This window comes from Apodemus sylvaticus, chromosome 2, assembly GCF_947179515.1.
Source record: "Apodemus sylvaticus chromosome 2, mApoSyl1.1, whole genome shotgun sequence".
NCBI lineage: Eukaryota > Metazoa > Chordata > Mammalia > Rodentia > Muridae > Apodemus > Apodemus sylvaticus.
Window position 1 is genome coordinate 73,505,480 of NC_067473.1, and position 16,453 is coordinate 73,521,932.

Consider the following 16,453-nt stretch of genomic DNA (forward strand, 5'->3'; position numbering starts at 1 on the left):
TCCCCAGGAAGACAGTCCCCTGCAGCCACAGGACGTAGTCCACTCATATCTGTTCTTCTTAAGGAGCACCTGCTTTATGTGGGAGTAACATCCATGTCACGAGGGTTGGGGGACTCACGGGGGACATCAAAGCAGAGTTACAATGGCTGCTTGAGCAAGAGGTGGGACTTGGGCACAATTAATATTTTCAGCAGCCTTCCCCGGAGAGCTCGAACCACATGGCCCCCGAGGTATGGACATTCGACCAGATGGTACAGGCAAGGTACATCAGGGTGTGGCCACATGGTGGCCACCTCAGAGACAACAACCAGCGCGATATCTTCCTGTGGGTGGAGCTGCTGGGCTGTAAGCCAGGAACAGGTCAGTGTGGGAGCTGGAAGGACAAGGGTGGGCCGTGTGATGTCAGGAGTCCTTAACAGTCTATTTTCCACAGTGTCCCCACTGGCACCCCTATGTCCAGGGACCGGGCACCGCTGTGCCAGTGGTGAATGTACCCCAAAGGGTGGGCCATGTGACGGTGCTGTGGACTGTGAGGATGGCTCTGATGAAGAGGGCTGTGGGCCCGTTCATGCAAGCACTACCAGCAGGTATGGCCTGGCTTTGGGCTGGACAAAGATGGAAAGGTGAATGGGAGGAGCCCTGACTTGCCTTCCCAAACCACGACTGCTGAGGAGTCGCCCTTACCGCCATAAGAGTCTTGGTTTCTGTACATTCTCCTGATACCTGGAGTTTAGCAACTCTGGGGTTTCTTTTTTTCTTTTTTAAAGATTTATTTATTTTATGTATATGAGTACACTGTAACTGTCTTCAGACACACCAGAAGAGAGCATCAGATCTCATTACAGATGGTTGTGAGCGTGGCTGGGAATTGAACTCAGGACCTCTGGAAGAGCAGTCAGTGCTCTTAACCGCTGAGCCATCTCTCCAGCCCAAGTTTAGCAACTCTCAAAGGATAGCCCCTGAGCTAAGACCATCACCATCACCCAGCAGGATAGATGGGAGTCGCTTGGGTTCTACCTGGTCCTGCCGGTGGCGGTGGGAGTGCTTTACCCGTCCTCTGGTGATCCTGGTGATCAAGCCGAGACTACTGTTAGAGCTCACCTTTGTCAGCCTTAGTGGGTGGTGCCCCTCCTGAATGCCCTACCCTGGTCCAAAACCCCCTGATCCCTTTAGGATGGTTGGGCTCCAGGGCTGGGAGATTCCCTGGACCCTTCTTGGTGGTTTTTCTGCCTAGAGTCCATCCCACGGCCAGGACCCCAGCCCTCTCCTCCGTTCAGCCTGGAAAGTTTCCGTTCCGTCCCAGGGAGGTGAGTGGGAATTCGAGTTCCACTCCTTCAGCAGAGTACTTCCTGTATCTACATCGTCCTCCCTCTGTATTCATTCAGTGGCTTTTCCTCCAACCTGTGTTTCCCGATGCTGTTCTGTCAGGCCCTCAGTTCTGAACTGTCGGAGCCAGCTTGGCTCGAGGTCGGGTGCTGAGTGCTGGAGGGACAGAGTGGTGTGGAGATGGACAGGGCAGGGCATCGAGGTGGTGCAGTCTGGGTGGCAAGGGCTCTGTCATGGGTGAGGAGACACCAGGCCATCTGCTTTTGGACTCTATGCCTGGGGTCTCCAGAGGCATCTGGGACAAAGCTTGAAGGATGGGGATATCTATGGCACAAAGGGGAACAGGGCACTTTCCACTGACAAAGAACCTGCTCAGGGCATTGGGAAAGCCCCGGACTTTGAGGGAAGGACATGAAGTGGTTGCACAGGTGGGCCAGTGAGGGTATCATAGGCCAGAGTCTGAGGATGCCCGGGCTCATCTACCTGGCAGGGAGGTTAGCTCAGTCATGAGTTCTGTGGGCCAGGACCTTGGGATATTCAGCCTATTTGTCTTGTAGGAGGATCGCCTCTGTTCTCAGCTCTGGGCTTCTGGAAACAGGGGTAGGAAGGAGGAAGCTATGGCCTGGCTAAGCTCTCTCCCTCTGCAGGGTCTGCCGGATGTGGAGCACCAGCAGCCCAAGCAGGAGTCATCCTTGCCTAGTGCAGGTGTGTGCAGACTCCACACCCCTCCCCATGTCTCCGTCCTTGTCATCACTTGCCCTTGTAGAGCAAAAGCAGTGGCGTTCCAGAGGCTGAGACCCCATCCTCCTAATCCTCCCAAGACCAGAGATCTGTAGGGTCAAGAGACACCACTCATCAGGAACATGGCCAGGTCCTTCCCTGCTCAGCCTACCAGACCCAGGACGTGAGATCTGAGGGGACAAAGACGGTTTGTAGGGCCATGCAATTGTCTCTAGGGCTGCAGCTCCCAGCCCCCATCCTGGACCAGTCTCCATGAGAAAGTTGAAATACCACGTGGCCCCATCTCTGTCTTTCTGCTCACCTAACCATGATGTCAGGTGTTTTCCTAAAGTGTTTGATGGGAACAAATGCCCTAAGTGGGCATGAGAGTAGGGAGGGTGCACATTTTAGGATACTTCTCAGCAGTAAATGGGACTCCCTGCCCAGCACATACTAGCTCCCTCGTGTGTCTGATCAGCCACCTGCACCATGGTCCCCAAGCGAGCTGCCTCAATGCGGGTGGATGGGCGTGGATCACCAACGGAGCAAGCTGTACGGACTACCCTGGGAAATACTGGACAAACCATCCCAACCCTGTGCCTATGAGAATAGGAGGCTCCTCTCTGTGGATTCTCATAGAAGTTGTTTAACAGTCTGGCTGCACTATGTCTTTGTGTCTTTGGTTTTAAAAAAAATCACATCTACAACATGTGGGCCTATGGGATGAATCCTAGTCTCATTCTAAGTCTGGTTCCAAAAAAGGCTGTTTTTGAAGATGAAAATTTTGGCAGAAAATGCGTGTCTGGCTCTCCTTTTCACTACAGCTGTCAGGCAGCTCAAATCAAGTTCCTGTCTTCACATCAGTAGCAATGCCCTCACCCCCCCCCCCATCCCGAGTCTCAGTCACGTTTGCTCCTTCTGCTGTTGCGTTTACATGGCCCTGGTTCATTCTCACTTCTTAATGCCTTATTTTACAGTGAGCTCATACTGGGAAGTTGCTGTGTCTTCATGCAGCTAGAGTACAGCATTAGATCATGTCTGTCGTCTTCTTCTTCTTCTTCTTCTTCTTCTTCTTCTTCTTCTTCTTCTTCTTCTTCTTCTTCTTCTTCTTCTTCTTCTTCTTCTCCTTCTCCTTCTCCTTCTCCTTCTCCTTCTCCTCCTCCTCCTCCTCTTCCTCCTCCTCCTCCTCTTCCTCCTTCTCCTCCTCCTTCTCCTCCTCCTCCTCTTCCTCCTTCTCCTCCTCCTTCTCCTCCTCTTCCTCCTTCTCCTCCTCCTTCTCCTCCTCCTCCTCTTCCTCCTTCTCCTCCTCCTTCTCCTCCTCTTCCTCCTTCTCCTCCTTCTCCTCCTCCTCCTCTTCCTCCTTCTCCTCCTCCTCCTCCTCCTCTTCCTCCTTCTCCTCCTCCTTCTCCTCCTCCTCCTCTTCCTCCTTCTCCTCCTCCTTCTCCTCCTCTTCCTCCTTCTCCTCCTCCTCTTCCTCCTCCTCCTTTTTCTTCTTCTCCCCCCTTAACCCTTTTCACATGCTTCTTAGGTGATTGAAACCCTTTCTTTTTTTTATCTGTGATAGCTGTGATTATCCTGCACTACGTGGGAATTAGGGGTGCCTTCTTCAGGGTCTGTCTCACCACCTCTCATAGGCCCCGGAGCCGAGGCAGTGACATCTCACTCTTCCTCCATCCTCAGGGGAGACAGCAGGTCTCATCCGTGCTTCTGAGGGTCCTCTGCCTGTTTCAGGGCAGTCCATGCAGACACTGCCCACCACCTCCACTTTCCCTCCCGGTGCCAAGAGCCTACAGCCAGGAATGGCGGCTGTGATGGTGCAGCCCCCACACTCAGCCACACCAGGAACTCCTGTTGGTAAGACTCTGCCTGAGAAACCTGTGTGAACCCAGCTTTTCTGTAAGGAGCAGAAGCCATAGAAGTTCATCACTTAGATCAAGGTCACATCAAGGTCCACGTCACTTTTTACTAGAGTGGGTCTTTCAACTCACTCCTTTTTCATTACCCTAAGAAAGGCAGAAAGTAATGTTTCCTAGACTCTAAGAGGAGAGAAGTTGAGGACTTCTAGGAACTGACCAAGGAAGAAGGGTAAGACTCCCAAGTCAACTGGCAATCTGTGGTGGTGTCCTGTCTGCAGGCCAAAGCATCAGCCCCAGGCCCTTCCCACGTGTGCAATGTGGCCCTGGGCAGGTGCCCTGTGCTGTGTTGGGCTGTGTGGAGCAGGAGCAGCTGTGTGACGGGAGGGAGGACTGTCTTGATGGCTCCGATGAGCAGCACTGTGGTGAGCTGGAGGGACTACATCACACACGGGATGGCAGAGGGTTTCAGGCCTGGGTAGCCATATGGGAAGGAAGTGGGAGGGGCCGGAGCAGCAGGGAATGGAGAGAAATTGTAAAAACAACTAGGAGCATCAGAGTCTTTGAAGATGATGAAGAGAACAGGCTAGGCATTGGGTCCCAGCCTGTTTTGTTAAACCTATTTGGCTGCCGAGGATGCTCCACTGTCCATCAGTCTTCCCACTTATCCATTGCTCCATCCATCCCTTTATGTGTCTGCCATCCACTGTCTCTTTTTAAAAATATTTTTATTGTTTTAATTTGTGTGTGTGTATGTGCGTGTGTGCGTGCGTGCGTGCATGAGAGTATACTACATATGTGTGCTCATGGAGACCAGATAAGGACATTGGATCCCTTGGAACTGGAATTAAAATGGTTGTAAGCCATCATGTGGGTGCTGGGAGTCAAACCTGGGTCCTCTGGAAGAGCAAGCAGTGCTCTAACCACTGAGCCATCTCTAGCCCCACCCTTATACTATTAAATCTACCCATCCATACACACACCCAACTTTTCATCCACACATCCATATATCTGATCATCTATTCAATCTGCACATCCCTCTCTCCAAATGCATATTCATTAATCTATCTACCCATTTCCCCACATACCCGTTTGCTACCTATCTTATTATCTATTGTTTGTCTGTCTATATATCATTTATTTACTCTTGCACCTGCCTACCCACCTATTTACTTAAAATCTACTTAGCTATCCCATTTATACACTCAGTTCTCTGTGCATCCATCTATCCATGTACCCACATATTCATCCATCTATGCACATCCATCTCTATTCATCCATCCATCCGTCCGTCCGTCCGTCCGTCCGTCCGTCCATCCATCCATCCATCCATCCATCCAAGGTAGATCATTTTCATCAAAGCTTGCTTTTCCAATCCAAAGAAAAAGTGTTAACCAATTATAGTAACCGGCACCCCGGGGAGAACCCATTTGGAGAGAGGATAACCAGGGGGAAATTCTGCATGCACTGACTTCTGTCTGGATACTTACAAGTAGAGAGACTGTGGACCTCTGTAGAACAAAGACCTTATGTGGGCTCATTCTGGGTGGACGATGCCAGAAGCACTGGGAGGAGTAGAAAGGCCAGAGCCTCTGCTCAGCAAGCTGTCCTGATCTTGGCCTCAAGTTCAAGGGACTCAGTTTCTCATCCAGTCAGAAATCACTGATGTGGCTCCCTTCTCTTTTCTCAAATTACTAATTGGCAGCAAGTACTGAGCCCTTCACTGTGCCTACTACTGCCCTCCCTGGGTTGCCAGCCTCGAGGGCCCTCTGCTCCCCAGGTCAGCTGAGATGTGGCAGTGGGGAGTGTCTACCCCTCGAGCAGCGCTGTGACCTTCAGGTGAACTGCCAGGATGGCTCTGATGAAGACAGCTGTGGTACGCGCTGGCCTGAGGCACAGTCCCGAGGGTCCTGACCCTGCTGGAGCCCCCTGCTAAGCCCTGGTGTGCTGTCCCCTGCAGTAGACTGTGTGCTGGCACCTTGGTCTGGCTGGAGTGATTGCAGTCGCAGCTGTGGCCTGGGCCTCGTCTTCCAGCACCGAGAGCTGCTGAGACCTCCCCTGCCTGGAGGCAGCTGTCTGCTGGGCCAGTTCCGTAGCCAGTCCTGCTTTGTGCAAGCCTGCCCAGGTAACCCAGCACTCCAGAAGGAAATAGGGGTCAGCTGCTTGCTGTGGGAGACTGGTTGGTTCATATCAGAGACTTGTTGAGACAAGTGCCCTGCTCTCCTGTGTCCAGGATTTTAGGACTCTAGCACAAAGATATCCATGTGATCCCAGCTTTCAAAGGGTTGTCAGGATACTCACTCCTCTGGCCCACCCACCCTTCCTTGCCTGCCTAGGCAGCCGAGGGAATCTCTTCACTCAGGGTTCTCAAGCTGCAAACTGGTATTCCTACACAGTCTTTCCTACCTCCATCCATTCATGTTTCCATGTGTGAAGAGGAAGGAGGGCATTTTAAGTGACAGCTACCACTCCCTGTCCCTGGCTCCATAGCTGAAGGCCTTGTAGACCTTTTTGTTCAGTCACTTGACCACAGTGGCTCCCAGCTTGCTCTTTGTGCTGCTGAGAGGGTACACATTTGTGCCACGTGCATGTGCACGCACACACACACACACACACACACACCAGGCTCTCCATAGCTCTCTCTCTCTCTCTCTCTCACACACACACACACACACACACATCAGGCTCTCCATAGCTCTCTCTCTCTCTCTCTCTCTCTCTCTCTCTCTCTCTCTCTCTCACACACACACACACACCAGGCTCTCCATAGCTCCTATATTAGGTTCCCCGCCCCTGGCTTTGGTGGCTTCTCTGTGTCACTGCTGCCTGATGTGCGACACCTCAGGGTTTGGCCACTGTAACCTTCCCGGGGCTGGAACACTATCCTTGGAGTTAGCATGTGGCTTTCACTGGTTTTCTCACCCACGCGCAGTTTTCCACAATACAAGGACTTTAGAATTACTAGGGTACTGCCCTTGGCTGCCAGGCCAGCGGCCTCCAAGGGGCTGGGAGAGGCCCCCTGGCTTGGCCCTCCCCTCTCCACACAGTCTGTCTCCTTGGAGTCTTTCTCGTGGACTCTCTTCTTCCTCTACAGTGACTGGGGCATGGGCAGTGTGGGGTCCCTGGGAGCCCTGCAGTGTCTCCTGCGGAGGTGGCCACCAGAGTCGTCAGAGGAGCTGCGTGGACCCTCCACCCAAGAATGGTGGTGCCCCGTGCCCTGGGCCTTCCCATGAGATGGCACCCTGCAACTTGCAGCTGTGCCCAGGTGACACAGGTAAAGGGAAGTTAGCTGAGAGGGGCCTCTGATAGCAGAGTCCCGGACTTTGTCTCAGGATCTTCGGGTGCCCACCCTACGTGATCTCCCCTCAGACTGTGAGCCAGGCCACGTGCATGTGAATGCTGAGCTGTGCCAGAAGGGACTCGTGCCCCCATGTCCACCCTCCTGCCTGGACCCTGAGGCCAACAGAAGCTGCAGTGGGCACTGTATGGAAGGTGAGGCGGAGCCTGGAAGAGGAAGTCAGAGGTGCCCTCCCAAGCTCAGCCCTGCCCCCCAAGCTCAGCCCTGCCCCCCAAGCTCAGCCCTGCCCCCCAAGCTCAGCCCTGCCCTCCCAAGCTCAGCCCTGCCCTCCCAAGCTCAGCCCTGCCCTCCCAAGCTCAGCCCTGCCCCTAAGTGGCCTTCGCTTGCATCCAGGATGCCGCTGCCCTCCTGGGCTCTTCCTCCAGGACGGTCACTGCCTACCTCTCTCTGAATGCCCCTGCCTGGTGGGCCAGAAGCTGATGCAGCCCAGGCTGCCCTTCCTGCTGGACAACTGCAGCCAATGGTGAGTGTGCTACACTTAGGGGTGGTGCTGGTGCACGAGTACTGGGGTGGGGGAGGGACTGGGCCAGGGGAGGGCTCTGGATCAAGAGATGGTGCTGTGTGGAGAGAGGCTCCTGGTGCTGCCAATCCCCTCTCCTCTGTTCTCTGCAGCATATGTGAGAACGGGATACTGCTGTGTGAGCCAGGGGTCTGCTCCCAGGCCTGCGGCTGGTCTGCCTGGTCCTCCTGGACTGCTTGTGATCGCTCCTGCGGCTTCGGAGTGAGGGCCAGGTTCAGGTGTGACTCTGGGGCAAGAGTGGAAGCGATGGGGAGAGGATCAGAGCGGGCTGCCCCAGCAGCGGGCAGTAAGATGGGAAGAGGATAAGGAGGGCAGGAGTGCTGGGTGGGGACGGAGGAGACGGATGCCCAGGCAAGCCTCTCTTCAGGTCGCCCACCAACCCTCCCGCGGCATTTGGAGGTTCCCCGTGTGAAGGGGACAGGCAGGAACTGCAGGCCTGCTACACAGACTGTGGCACAGGTACTGTAAAACAGGGGCACTGTCTTCCTCTTCCCAAGTCCTTGACCTGGCTGGTGCCTTGGACGGCTAGCTAGTGAGCAAAGCTGTGCTGCAGGAGGCTGGTGTCTCCATATCTCCTTTCCTGCCTGACCTCCCTTGCCAACGGAACTGCAGTGGGTCCTGTGGAAGGTGAGGCAGAGCCAGAAAGAGGAAGTAAGAGTCGTGCCCACCCATCCGAGCTGTGATCCTGGAACCGTGATAGGTTAGCGGGCTTTGGGGTGGGACAGACAGGCTCTTGTGCAGACTTCCTGGATACCTGGGCAGGCAGGATGCGGGGACAGGTGTCTGCAGAGGCTGGAAGAATAAGGCTGCTGTGTGCTTCAGGTGCCCAGGGCAGATAGGACTCTCAGAGGCAAGACAAAGGTGCCAGTTTGCCCCCTCTGCCTCAGGCTATGTGGGGACCAAGGAAGATCCCTGCAGTTCAGACTACTTGCTGCTGGTCTGTGAGGCACAATGAGTGGTGGGTGACAAGGAATGAGGGCAGGAGGCTCAGTAGTGGGGTCCTGGAATCAGTGGAGAGTGACTGGTGATCCCAGACGGGTGGTCACACGTCACAGGAAACTTTGACATTTCTCATATAGAGAAATCTAGAAGAGTCAGGCTGAGCAACCGAGGATGGGGAATGCATTGTGGGCTGTTGGCTGATGGGGAAACACGGGCACGAGCTCGGGCAGGATCCCCGGAAAGCTGTGCCCCGGGGAAGGGTGAAACGTGGAGCTACAGAATAGGTTCTAATAGCAGAGCCATAGGAGTGATCCCAGCCCTTCATAGCCTCTTGGTTTTCGGACCTGACCCAGACCCCCGACCCTCTGGCCAGCCTTCCCTACACAACAGGCCTATAACTGCCTTTCCGTTCAGAGATGCCGGGTTGGACACCCTGGACATCCTGGTCCTCCTGCTCCCAGAGCTGCCTTGTCCCTGGGGGAGACCCTGGCTGGCGGCAGCGTTCCCGGCTGTGCCCCAGCTCCAGGGATACATTCTGTCCTGGAGAGGCCACCCAAGAAGAACCCTGCAGCCCTGCTGTGTGCCCAGGTACAGCCCTGCCTTCCTGGTGTGGCTGGGAAAAGAAAAAAAAGAATGGACCCCTTGACCTAGTCCAGCCTCCAGGGAGGAGGGCAAACAGCCAACCTGGTGGCGTCCTTTGCGGTTATTTGAAATCCCTGCTCCCAGCCCATGCGGCCTCCATTCTTCCTGACAGTGCCGAGCACCTGGGCTTTGTGGGCTTCCTGGTCTACCTGCTCAGCCTCCTGCAATGGCGGCATCCAGACTCGTGGGCGCAGCTGTGCCAGTTCTGCTCCTGGGAACTCCGTGTGCCTCGGACCCCACACTCAGACCAGAGACTGCAACATGCATCGGTGCACAGGTGCCACATTTCTTCCGCGCTCTCCAGGTGGCCATGCCCACCTGGGTCTTGACCTTTCGCTTCTCTGACCTCTGACTTCAGAACATGCCACAGAGAGGCTAGGGAGCCTTTGGGGATACCAGTGTCTCTGAGTTCTCTCCTCCTCCCACTTGCTGGGGACCAGACACTCCGCCAGACACTTCACTTGTCCCTGACAAGGGTATGTGACCTCGGAGGCAGAGGCCACTCACAGGCAAAACTCGGGGTCGGGGGAGCAGCATCAGCCCACGAAGTCTGTGTTCTTTGCTCCCTGATCCTTTGTGCATTCCTCCTGGCCCAGACACTGGTGTCCTCCTGTTCTCAAGAGCATTCATATCCAGTGGAGTCAAGCTCTGGGACAAGGGGAGGGAATTTCCAGGACTGGTGGGGAGGGACTTCCTCACCTGTGCCCTGTCAATCACTGCCTCCAGGCTTTCCCTCTGCCAGCATCTCTCCTGGCTCAGACACTCTCTGTCTTCTAGCCCAGTGCCCAGGGAACATGGTCTTCCGTTCAGCAGAGCAGTGTCACGAGGAAGGGGGTCCGTGCCCTCAGCTGTGCCTGGCGCAGGACCCTGGGGTGGAGTGCACTGGCTCCTGTGCTCCTAGCTGCAGCTGTCCCCCTGGCCTCTTCCTGCATAATGCTAGCTGTCTGCCCCTCAGCCAGTGCCCCTGCCAGCTGCACGGGCAGCTCTATGCACCAGGAGCAGTGGCTCACCTAGACTGCAACAACTGGTAGGTTACCAGTGGAGGATGGGCTGGGGACAGGGCAGGAGAGGTGGTGCGGAGGGAGGGCTGCGCTCCTCAGTCAGGCTGAAATGGACTCTTTACATACTCTCTCAGTTGGTGCGTGTTGGGGGTGGAGGGCAGAGGGCTGACTATCCTGACCACACACCAGACATGGTTCCTGAGAAGACCACAGTGACTGAGACACTGCCTGGCTACAACACAGGTGTCTACAGGAAGTTTTCCTCCAATCTGACTGAGGGAAGACCGGGTTTCCAACAGGCGATAGGCTGGAGGGCTGTGTGGGATGGAACTACAAACTAAAGAGGGGCTTCCTTTCTAAAATACAATGTCATACCTTGACAAACTCTCAGTGCATATAATTACTTTGATCCTATTCATCCTCATTTCCCTTAATGTGGGAAATCCTCACTTCCAACCCACCTTCTGAGTTAAGGGTGTTTTCTAGCTACTCGGTAAGGAACCATCTGCTGGAGAATGGTCCTCCCACTGGGGACCATGTCCTTAAAGACAATGGACTGTCCTTCCACCAGAATCCATCAATTGTCAGTAGCTACCCAACTGGGGGGCTCATGAGCCCCTTTGGAAGGGGTTTTCTCTTTCTTGAATGTAATTCTCTACATAGATCCCTTGGATCTCTGCTCTTTGAAGTACTCAAAACTGACACCATGTTTTGCCAGCAGAGGGCGCTTTAACACACACACACACACACACACACACACACACACACACACACACACGCACGCACGCACACACACACATGCACACACACACACACACACCCCGCATCACAGAGCCCACAGGATTTGGGGAGGGAGGTCTGAGAGTCCAAGTCACAGCATTTACTTAATGTTATATATTCGGTGGCCCAGCTTCCTGGTCCTTGGGGCAGGCACCCAGTGCTTCAAGGACAAGGGCTGGGTGGACTGCGTTAGAGCTCACTCAGCCGTCTCTTGGCAGCACCTGCATCTCTGGAGAAATGGTGTGCACCTCAGAGCGCTGTCCAGGTACTCCCTTCATGTGGTGGTCAGCGCTGAGACTATGGGAGATGTTAGACCCTTCAGAGATGTACTGTCCCAGGAAAGTCAGGGTCCAGGACAGCTTGCCCTGGTCTCAGACATCTGCCCCTTCACCCTGGCAGTGGCCTGTGGCTGGAGCCCCTGGACTCCATGGAGCCCTTGCAGCCAAAGCTGTAACGTGGGCATCCGACGGCGCTTCAGAGCAGGCACTGCACCGCCAGCTGCCTTTGGGGGTGCCGAGTGCCAAGGTCCCAACCTAGACGCTGAATTCTGCAGTTTGAGGCCATGCCAAGGTGAGAGTGGGAACCAGGGCCCGAGACTTGCTCGAAGAATCTATCTAGGGTTCCTTCCAGAGAGAAACCAAGAATGCCCCGCAGGACCCCATGAGTTATATAAGGGACTTCCCCAAGGGTCCTAAGAGGTGGGTCCCCAGAGGCCTTGCTAGCCCATTCCCTAAGAAAGACCCTCCCTAGAGGCCAGCCCACTTCCTCTCTGAAGTCACCAGGTCTCCTAGGGTGGAGGTGATCCTGCAGGAGAAGTTATGCAAGATGAGAAGGAAGGTGTGTCTTTGGATATCTGGGTTTGGGAAGGAGGTGTGCTGGGTATAGAAGGTGGGACCTTTAGTGACCTGAGTGTTACCCGTAGGTCCTGGTGCAGCATGGGGTTCCTGGAGTCCATGCTCAGTGCCCTGTGGTGGTGGCTATCGAAACCGCACTCAAGGCAGTGGCCTGCACAGCCCTATCGAGTTCTCTACCTGCAGCCTGCAGCCCTGTGTAGGTGAGGGATGCCTTGGGGAGACTCTAGTTCTCATTCCCACCGAGCTAGGACACTTCAACACCCTGCCCACTGCAGCCCTGTTTCTTAAAACAGTATGACCTATGGCAACCTCAGCAATGCCCACAACTGGTGCCTCTCCCAGGCCAGGATCCTAGAAGGGAACTGAGGGAACAGGCTCTGTGCTGCCCTTTTGTCACATGTGTTTACAGGTCCAGTGCCAGGTGTGTGTCCCGAGGACCAGCAATGGCTGGACTGTGCCCAGGGTCCAGCCTCCTGTGCCCATCTCAGCATCCCTAGAGAAGCTAACCAGACCTGCCACCCTGGCTGCTACTGCCTCTCTGGAATGCTCCTGCTAGTAAGTATCCCACTGCCTGGCCACAACTGGGACTGCCTCATAGCTTCGGACCCTGGTTTAGCAGGGAAGAGATAGCAGGGGCCTGGGCAAGGGTACTAAAGGTGTGGGACTGGAGACAAAGAGCCTGCTGAGTTAAAAACACCCCGGATAGCTAGTCTCTTGTTTATGAAAGTGGTGGTGGATCAAGGAAGTATTTTGTATATTTTGCTCCTCAAATGTGTGCTGTCTTATCTATGTGCTAAGCACCTACTGAGTGCTCAGTTTTAGACGGGATAATCAGGATAAGTCAGGCCTGCTCAGGGTTGCCTACTGGCGCTGGCCCGAGACCCAGCTACATTCCCTAAAAAAAAATGGTTGCCCGGGTTGTTGGAGGGTGTTTTGCTGTTGTTTCAGTCACATGGTTCATATGAGAAGCACATATCTCACGCAGTGGATTTCGTATAACAGTTCAGCCTCATGCCTTGCAACGGAAGGGGGTCCTTTTCTTCCTGAGGGAGAGGCCCGAGTGCCTATGTGACCCTCAGCTGAGGATCTGCCTTTGCCCACTGACAGAGGGACCTGTGTAGAACTCTATGGAAGGCATCTGGGTGGCACTTGAGATGGACTAGGAAAATGAGTTCTGGCTTTGACTGGAGCAGGCTGGAGTCACGATGACAAAGGGCTTTCTATTCCAGAACAGTGTGTGTGTGCCTGCCCAGGACTGCCCCTGCGCCCACAGGGGGCGCCTTTATTCCCCAGGCAGTGCTGTGACTCTTCCGTGTGAGAATTGGTAAGACGCTCCCACCCCCAGGTCTGCAGTAGTCCTGGTATACCCATCTGCCTCTCCCCGGAAGCAGGGGATACTGGCTCCAGTTGGCATAAGAGATGCCCATCCTTCCCCTAGCCACACCCCGCCGGCCCTGCCCTCTGAACCTACCTGCAGCCCTCCAGCCGCCATTCTTGTCTGTCCTCTCTCAGGGGCTGGAAACACACTCTGGGAGAGGGCTTGCCTGGCGCGTGTAGGACCGTCAATTAAATCTCCAGTCATGAAAGAAAAATCACCTGTCTTCCTTCTCCCTACTTGTGTTAGTTTCTGTGACTGTTGTAACAAAAGATACAATACCTATATACATGCCCATATAGACACACATGCACATAAATGCATGCATACACACATGCACACCATGCACATGCGCATACATGCGCACAAGCACATACACATGCACACATGAGAGCTGAGGAGCATTTGTTCTTACTCTCCTTTTTGGAACCAATCTGGCATCTTCCGGCCTGCAGATAGCTGTCTTCCCCTCTCCCCATCATCTTTCCCCTGTGGAGGTCATCAGTGTCCAGATACCCTCTCCTTACAAGAACGCGGGGCACACTGGATTGGCCACACCCCCTCCAACAACCTTACTAACTTGCTTACCTCTGGAAGGACCTTATCTCCAAATAAAGGTCACATTTGCAAGTTCCAGGCGCCAGAGTCTGAGCATCGACTCTGTGGGCACCAAGTAGCCCTGGGGTGCACCCAAGCCTCTGTGTTTCCTCCTAGCTCCTGTGTCTCCGGGCTCATCACCAACTGCAGCTCCTGGCCTTGTGAGGAAGGTGAGGAAAGCTTCTCACTCTGCCCTCGCCTCCCACCCCTGGCAGCCAGGGCTCTGGGGTGGGGTGGGAGACAAGCCTCAGGAGAGCCGAGGCAGAGGTGTCATGGTGCCTCCCCGCATGGAGTCATCCTCTTCTCTCCTCTCTGTCCTCTGTCTACCCCAAGGCCAGCCTGCATGGTCAGCCTGGACTCCATGGAGTGTGTGTTCAGCCTCTTGTAGCCCTGCCCGACGCCACCGGCACCGCTTCTGTGCCAGGCCCCCCACGAGGGCACCCTTCACCCTCACCACAGTGGCTGCCCCTGCAACCGTCTGCCCGGGCCCTGAGGCTGAGGAAGAGTCGTGCCTCCTGCCAGGATGTGATCGTAAGCCTCCCTTTAAGCTGATGCTTGCCCTGAGGCCCTGGGTGGGGCCATCTCTGGGGCGCCTTATCCTTGTACAGCAACCTCTAGCAACCTCAGACCTTCTCACGGTCCTTCCTCTGCTGCTCCCTCAGAAGCAGGGGCCTGGAGTCCTTGGAGCCCCTGGTCTGGCTGTAGTCGGAGCTGTGGAGGAGGCCTGCGGAGCCGGACCCGAGCCTGTGACCAGCCACCACCCCAGGGCTTGGGGGATTTCTGTGAGGGTCCTCAGGCTCAGGGGGAGGCCTGCCAGGCTCAACCCTGCCCAGGTACCTGCTGAAGGTGGGGTGGTCCCAGGAGCAAGGAGTGAGAAACTGGGAAGCAGTCTTGGGAGGCAAACCAAAGTCTCTAACCAACTCTCAGTCCATTCTGTCTCCCTAGTGACCAACTGCAGTGCCATTGAAGGGGCAGAGTACAGCCCCTGTGGCCCTCCTTGTCCCCGCTCCTGCGATGACCTGGTGGTGAGTCTGGTTCCCCCACCTGATCCAGAGAAATATCTTGTAGGAAACAAGAATATGGCCTTGGGCTCATGGTCTCTTGCAGAGAGAAATGGGGCAGGAACCCTGGTGAGGATGGTTGAGGCTCTGGATTTTAGTTTACAACAGTGTAGGGTTGGTTGCTCAGTCCTGCTGACGAGGGAGCCCGCCTAATCCAGCAGCCCTTGGCTTCAGTGCAGTCAATGTTTCTAAGTTAAAATAAAAATGCCATCGCAGACACAGCGTAAACATGTGGGAGGGGAAATCATCTCACTCTATCATCTGAAGTGCCATAAACATGCTGGTGTACAAAGTGTGTGTGTGTGTGTGTGTGTGTGTGTGTTTGTGTGCCTCTGCACACCCACGCAGACACTGTAGACACAGATGGAGGCAAACACAGACAAGGTCTGTGAATCTGTGATCCCACATTCTGGGAGGAGGACGACAGACATGGATTAAAGATTGGACAGAAGAGCTCAGAGGGTGAAGATGGAGCTTTGGGGCCTGATACACACACACACACACACACACACACACACACACTGGTGGTCAGGAAGAAGGGGTGCAAGAGAGGTCACCTAGAATGGCACAGTCACTGCGGTCACTGCGTCACTGCAGGTCTTTGTGAACAGTCGTGTTCCCAGCCATCCTGCTCCCTGAGTGCCTGGGAGGTCTGGGTAGGCCTCAGTTCCCAGGCAGTTGGTGCAGGCCTCACACTGAGTCTGCAAGCCTGGGAACTGGGGTTTCATATTTGCAGGGCCCCAGCTTTCAGATACTTTCCTTGGGAGCTGAGGGGTTAATCTGTTGACCTGCCCCCCACTCTCCCCTTCACAGTGGCAGGGGACTCAGAGGCTTGCTGGTTCACTTCAGTCAGTTTTTTTTTTTTTTTGGATTTTTTATTTATTTATTTATTTTATTTTTTTATTTTTTTGAGACAGGGTTTCTCTGTATAGCCCTGGCTGTCCTGGAACTCACTCTGTAGACCAGGCCTGGCCTCGAACTCAGAAATCCACCTGCCTCTGCCTCCCAGAGTGCTGGGATTACAGGCGTGTGCCACCACTGCCCGGTCCCTTTGTCAGTTCTTAAAAGAGAAAGTAGTGGTGAAATCATGCTTTTCTCCCTGTCTGGGCACCCTTCATTCTCACAGTGCTCCTTACACAGGGACAAGATATTTGACAAAAGTAAGTTTGGAAAGGAAGGGCTTTTTCAGGTACATTGTTAGACGGGGGAGCCCATTGGGAGGTGTAGAGGCACTGAGGGGCATTGGTCACCTCACATCCATAATCAGGAAGCAGAGGAATGAGGCTGCACCTCTCTGACTCAGTCCAGGACCCCCCCCCCCCCTCACAGGAATGCTACTACTCACATTTAGGGTGTGGTTTTGTTTCCATGGTGATTCTAAATCAAGCTAGCAATCAAGATTAGCCATCACACCTACCCATCAT

General features: G+C 54.6%; 1 protein-coding gene across 1 annotated transcript in view; it reads left to right on the forward strand.

The window, feature by feature from the left end:
• Nucleotides 1-16,453, forward strand: part of LOC127677917 (SCO-spondin) — a 57,928-nt gene that overhangs the window by 22,928 nt on the left and 18,547 nt on the right. The window contains exons 44-68 of the mRNA XM_052172855.1: nt 195-360; nt 434-587; nt 1,235-1,307; nt 1,974-2,031; nt 3,727-3,900; nt 4,181-4,324; nt 5,605-5,775; nt 5,860-6,024; nt 6,994-7,173; nt 7,269-7,391; nt 7,591-7,720; nt 7,870-7,995; nt 8,145-8,236; nt 9,134-9,307; nt 9,474-9,638; nt 10,139-10,388; nt 11,361-11,407; nt 11,542-11,712; nt 12,065-12,196; nt 12,406-12,551; nt 13,226-13,320; nt 14,086-14,138; nt 14,302-14,499; nt 14,631-14,801; nt 14,914-14,993. Of these exons, the coding sequence (XP_052028815.1) occupies nt 195-360; nt 434-587; nt 1,235-1,307; nt 1,974-2,031; nt 3,727-3,900; nt 4,181-4,324; nt 5,605-5,775; nt 5,860-6,024; nt 6,994-7,173; nt 7,269-7,391; nt 7,591-7,720; nt 7,870-7,995; nt 8,145-8,236; nt 9,134-9,307; nt 9,474-9,638; nt 10,139-10,388; nt 11,361-11,407; nt 11,542-11,712; nt 12,065-12,196; nt 12,406-12,551; nt 13,226-13,320; nt 14,086-14,138; nt 14,302-14,499; nt 14,631-14,801; nt 14,914-14,993 (3,438 nt within the window). The remainder of the gene's footprint in view (nt 1-194; nt 361-433; nt 588-1,234; nt 1,308-1,973; nt 2,032-3,726; nt 3,901-4,180; nt 4,325-5,604; nt 5,776-5,859; nt 6,025-6,993; nt 7,174-7,268; nt 7,392-7,590; nt 7,721-7,869; nt 7,996-8,144; nt 8,237-9,133; nt 9,308-9,473; nt 9,639-10,138; nt 10,389-11,360; nt 11,408-11,541; nt 11,713-12,064; nt 12,197-12,405; nt 12,552-13,225; nt 13,321-14,085; nt 14,139-14,301; nt 14,500-14,630; nt 14,802-14,913; nt 14,994-16,453) is intronic.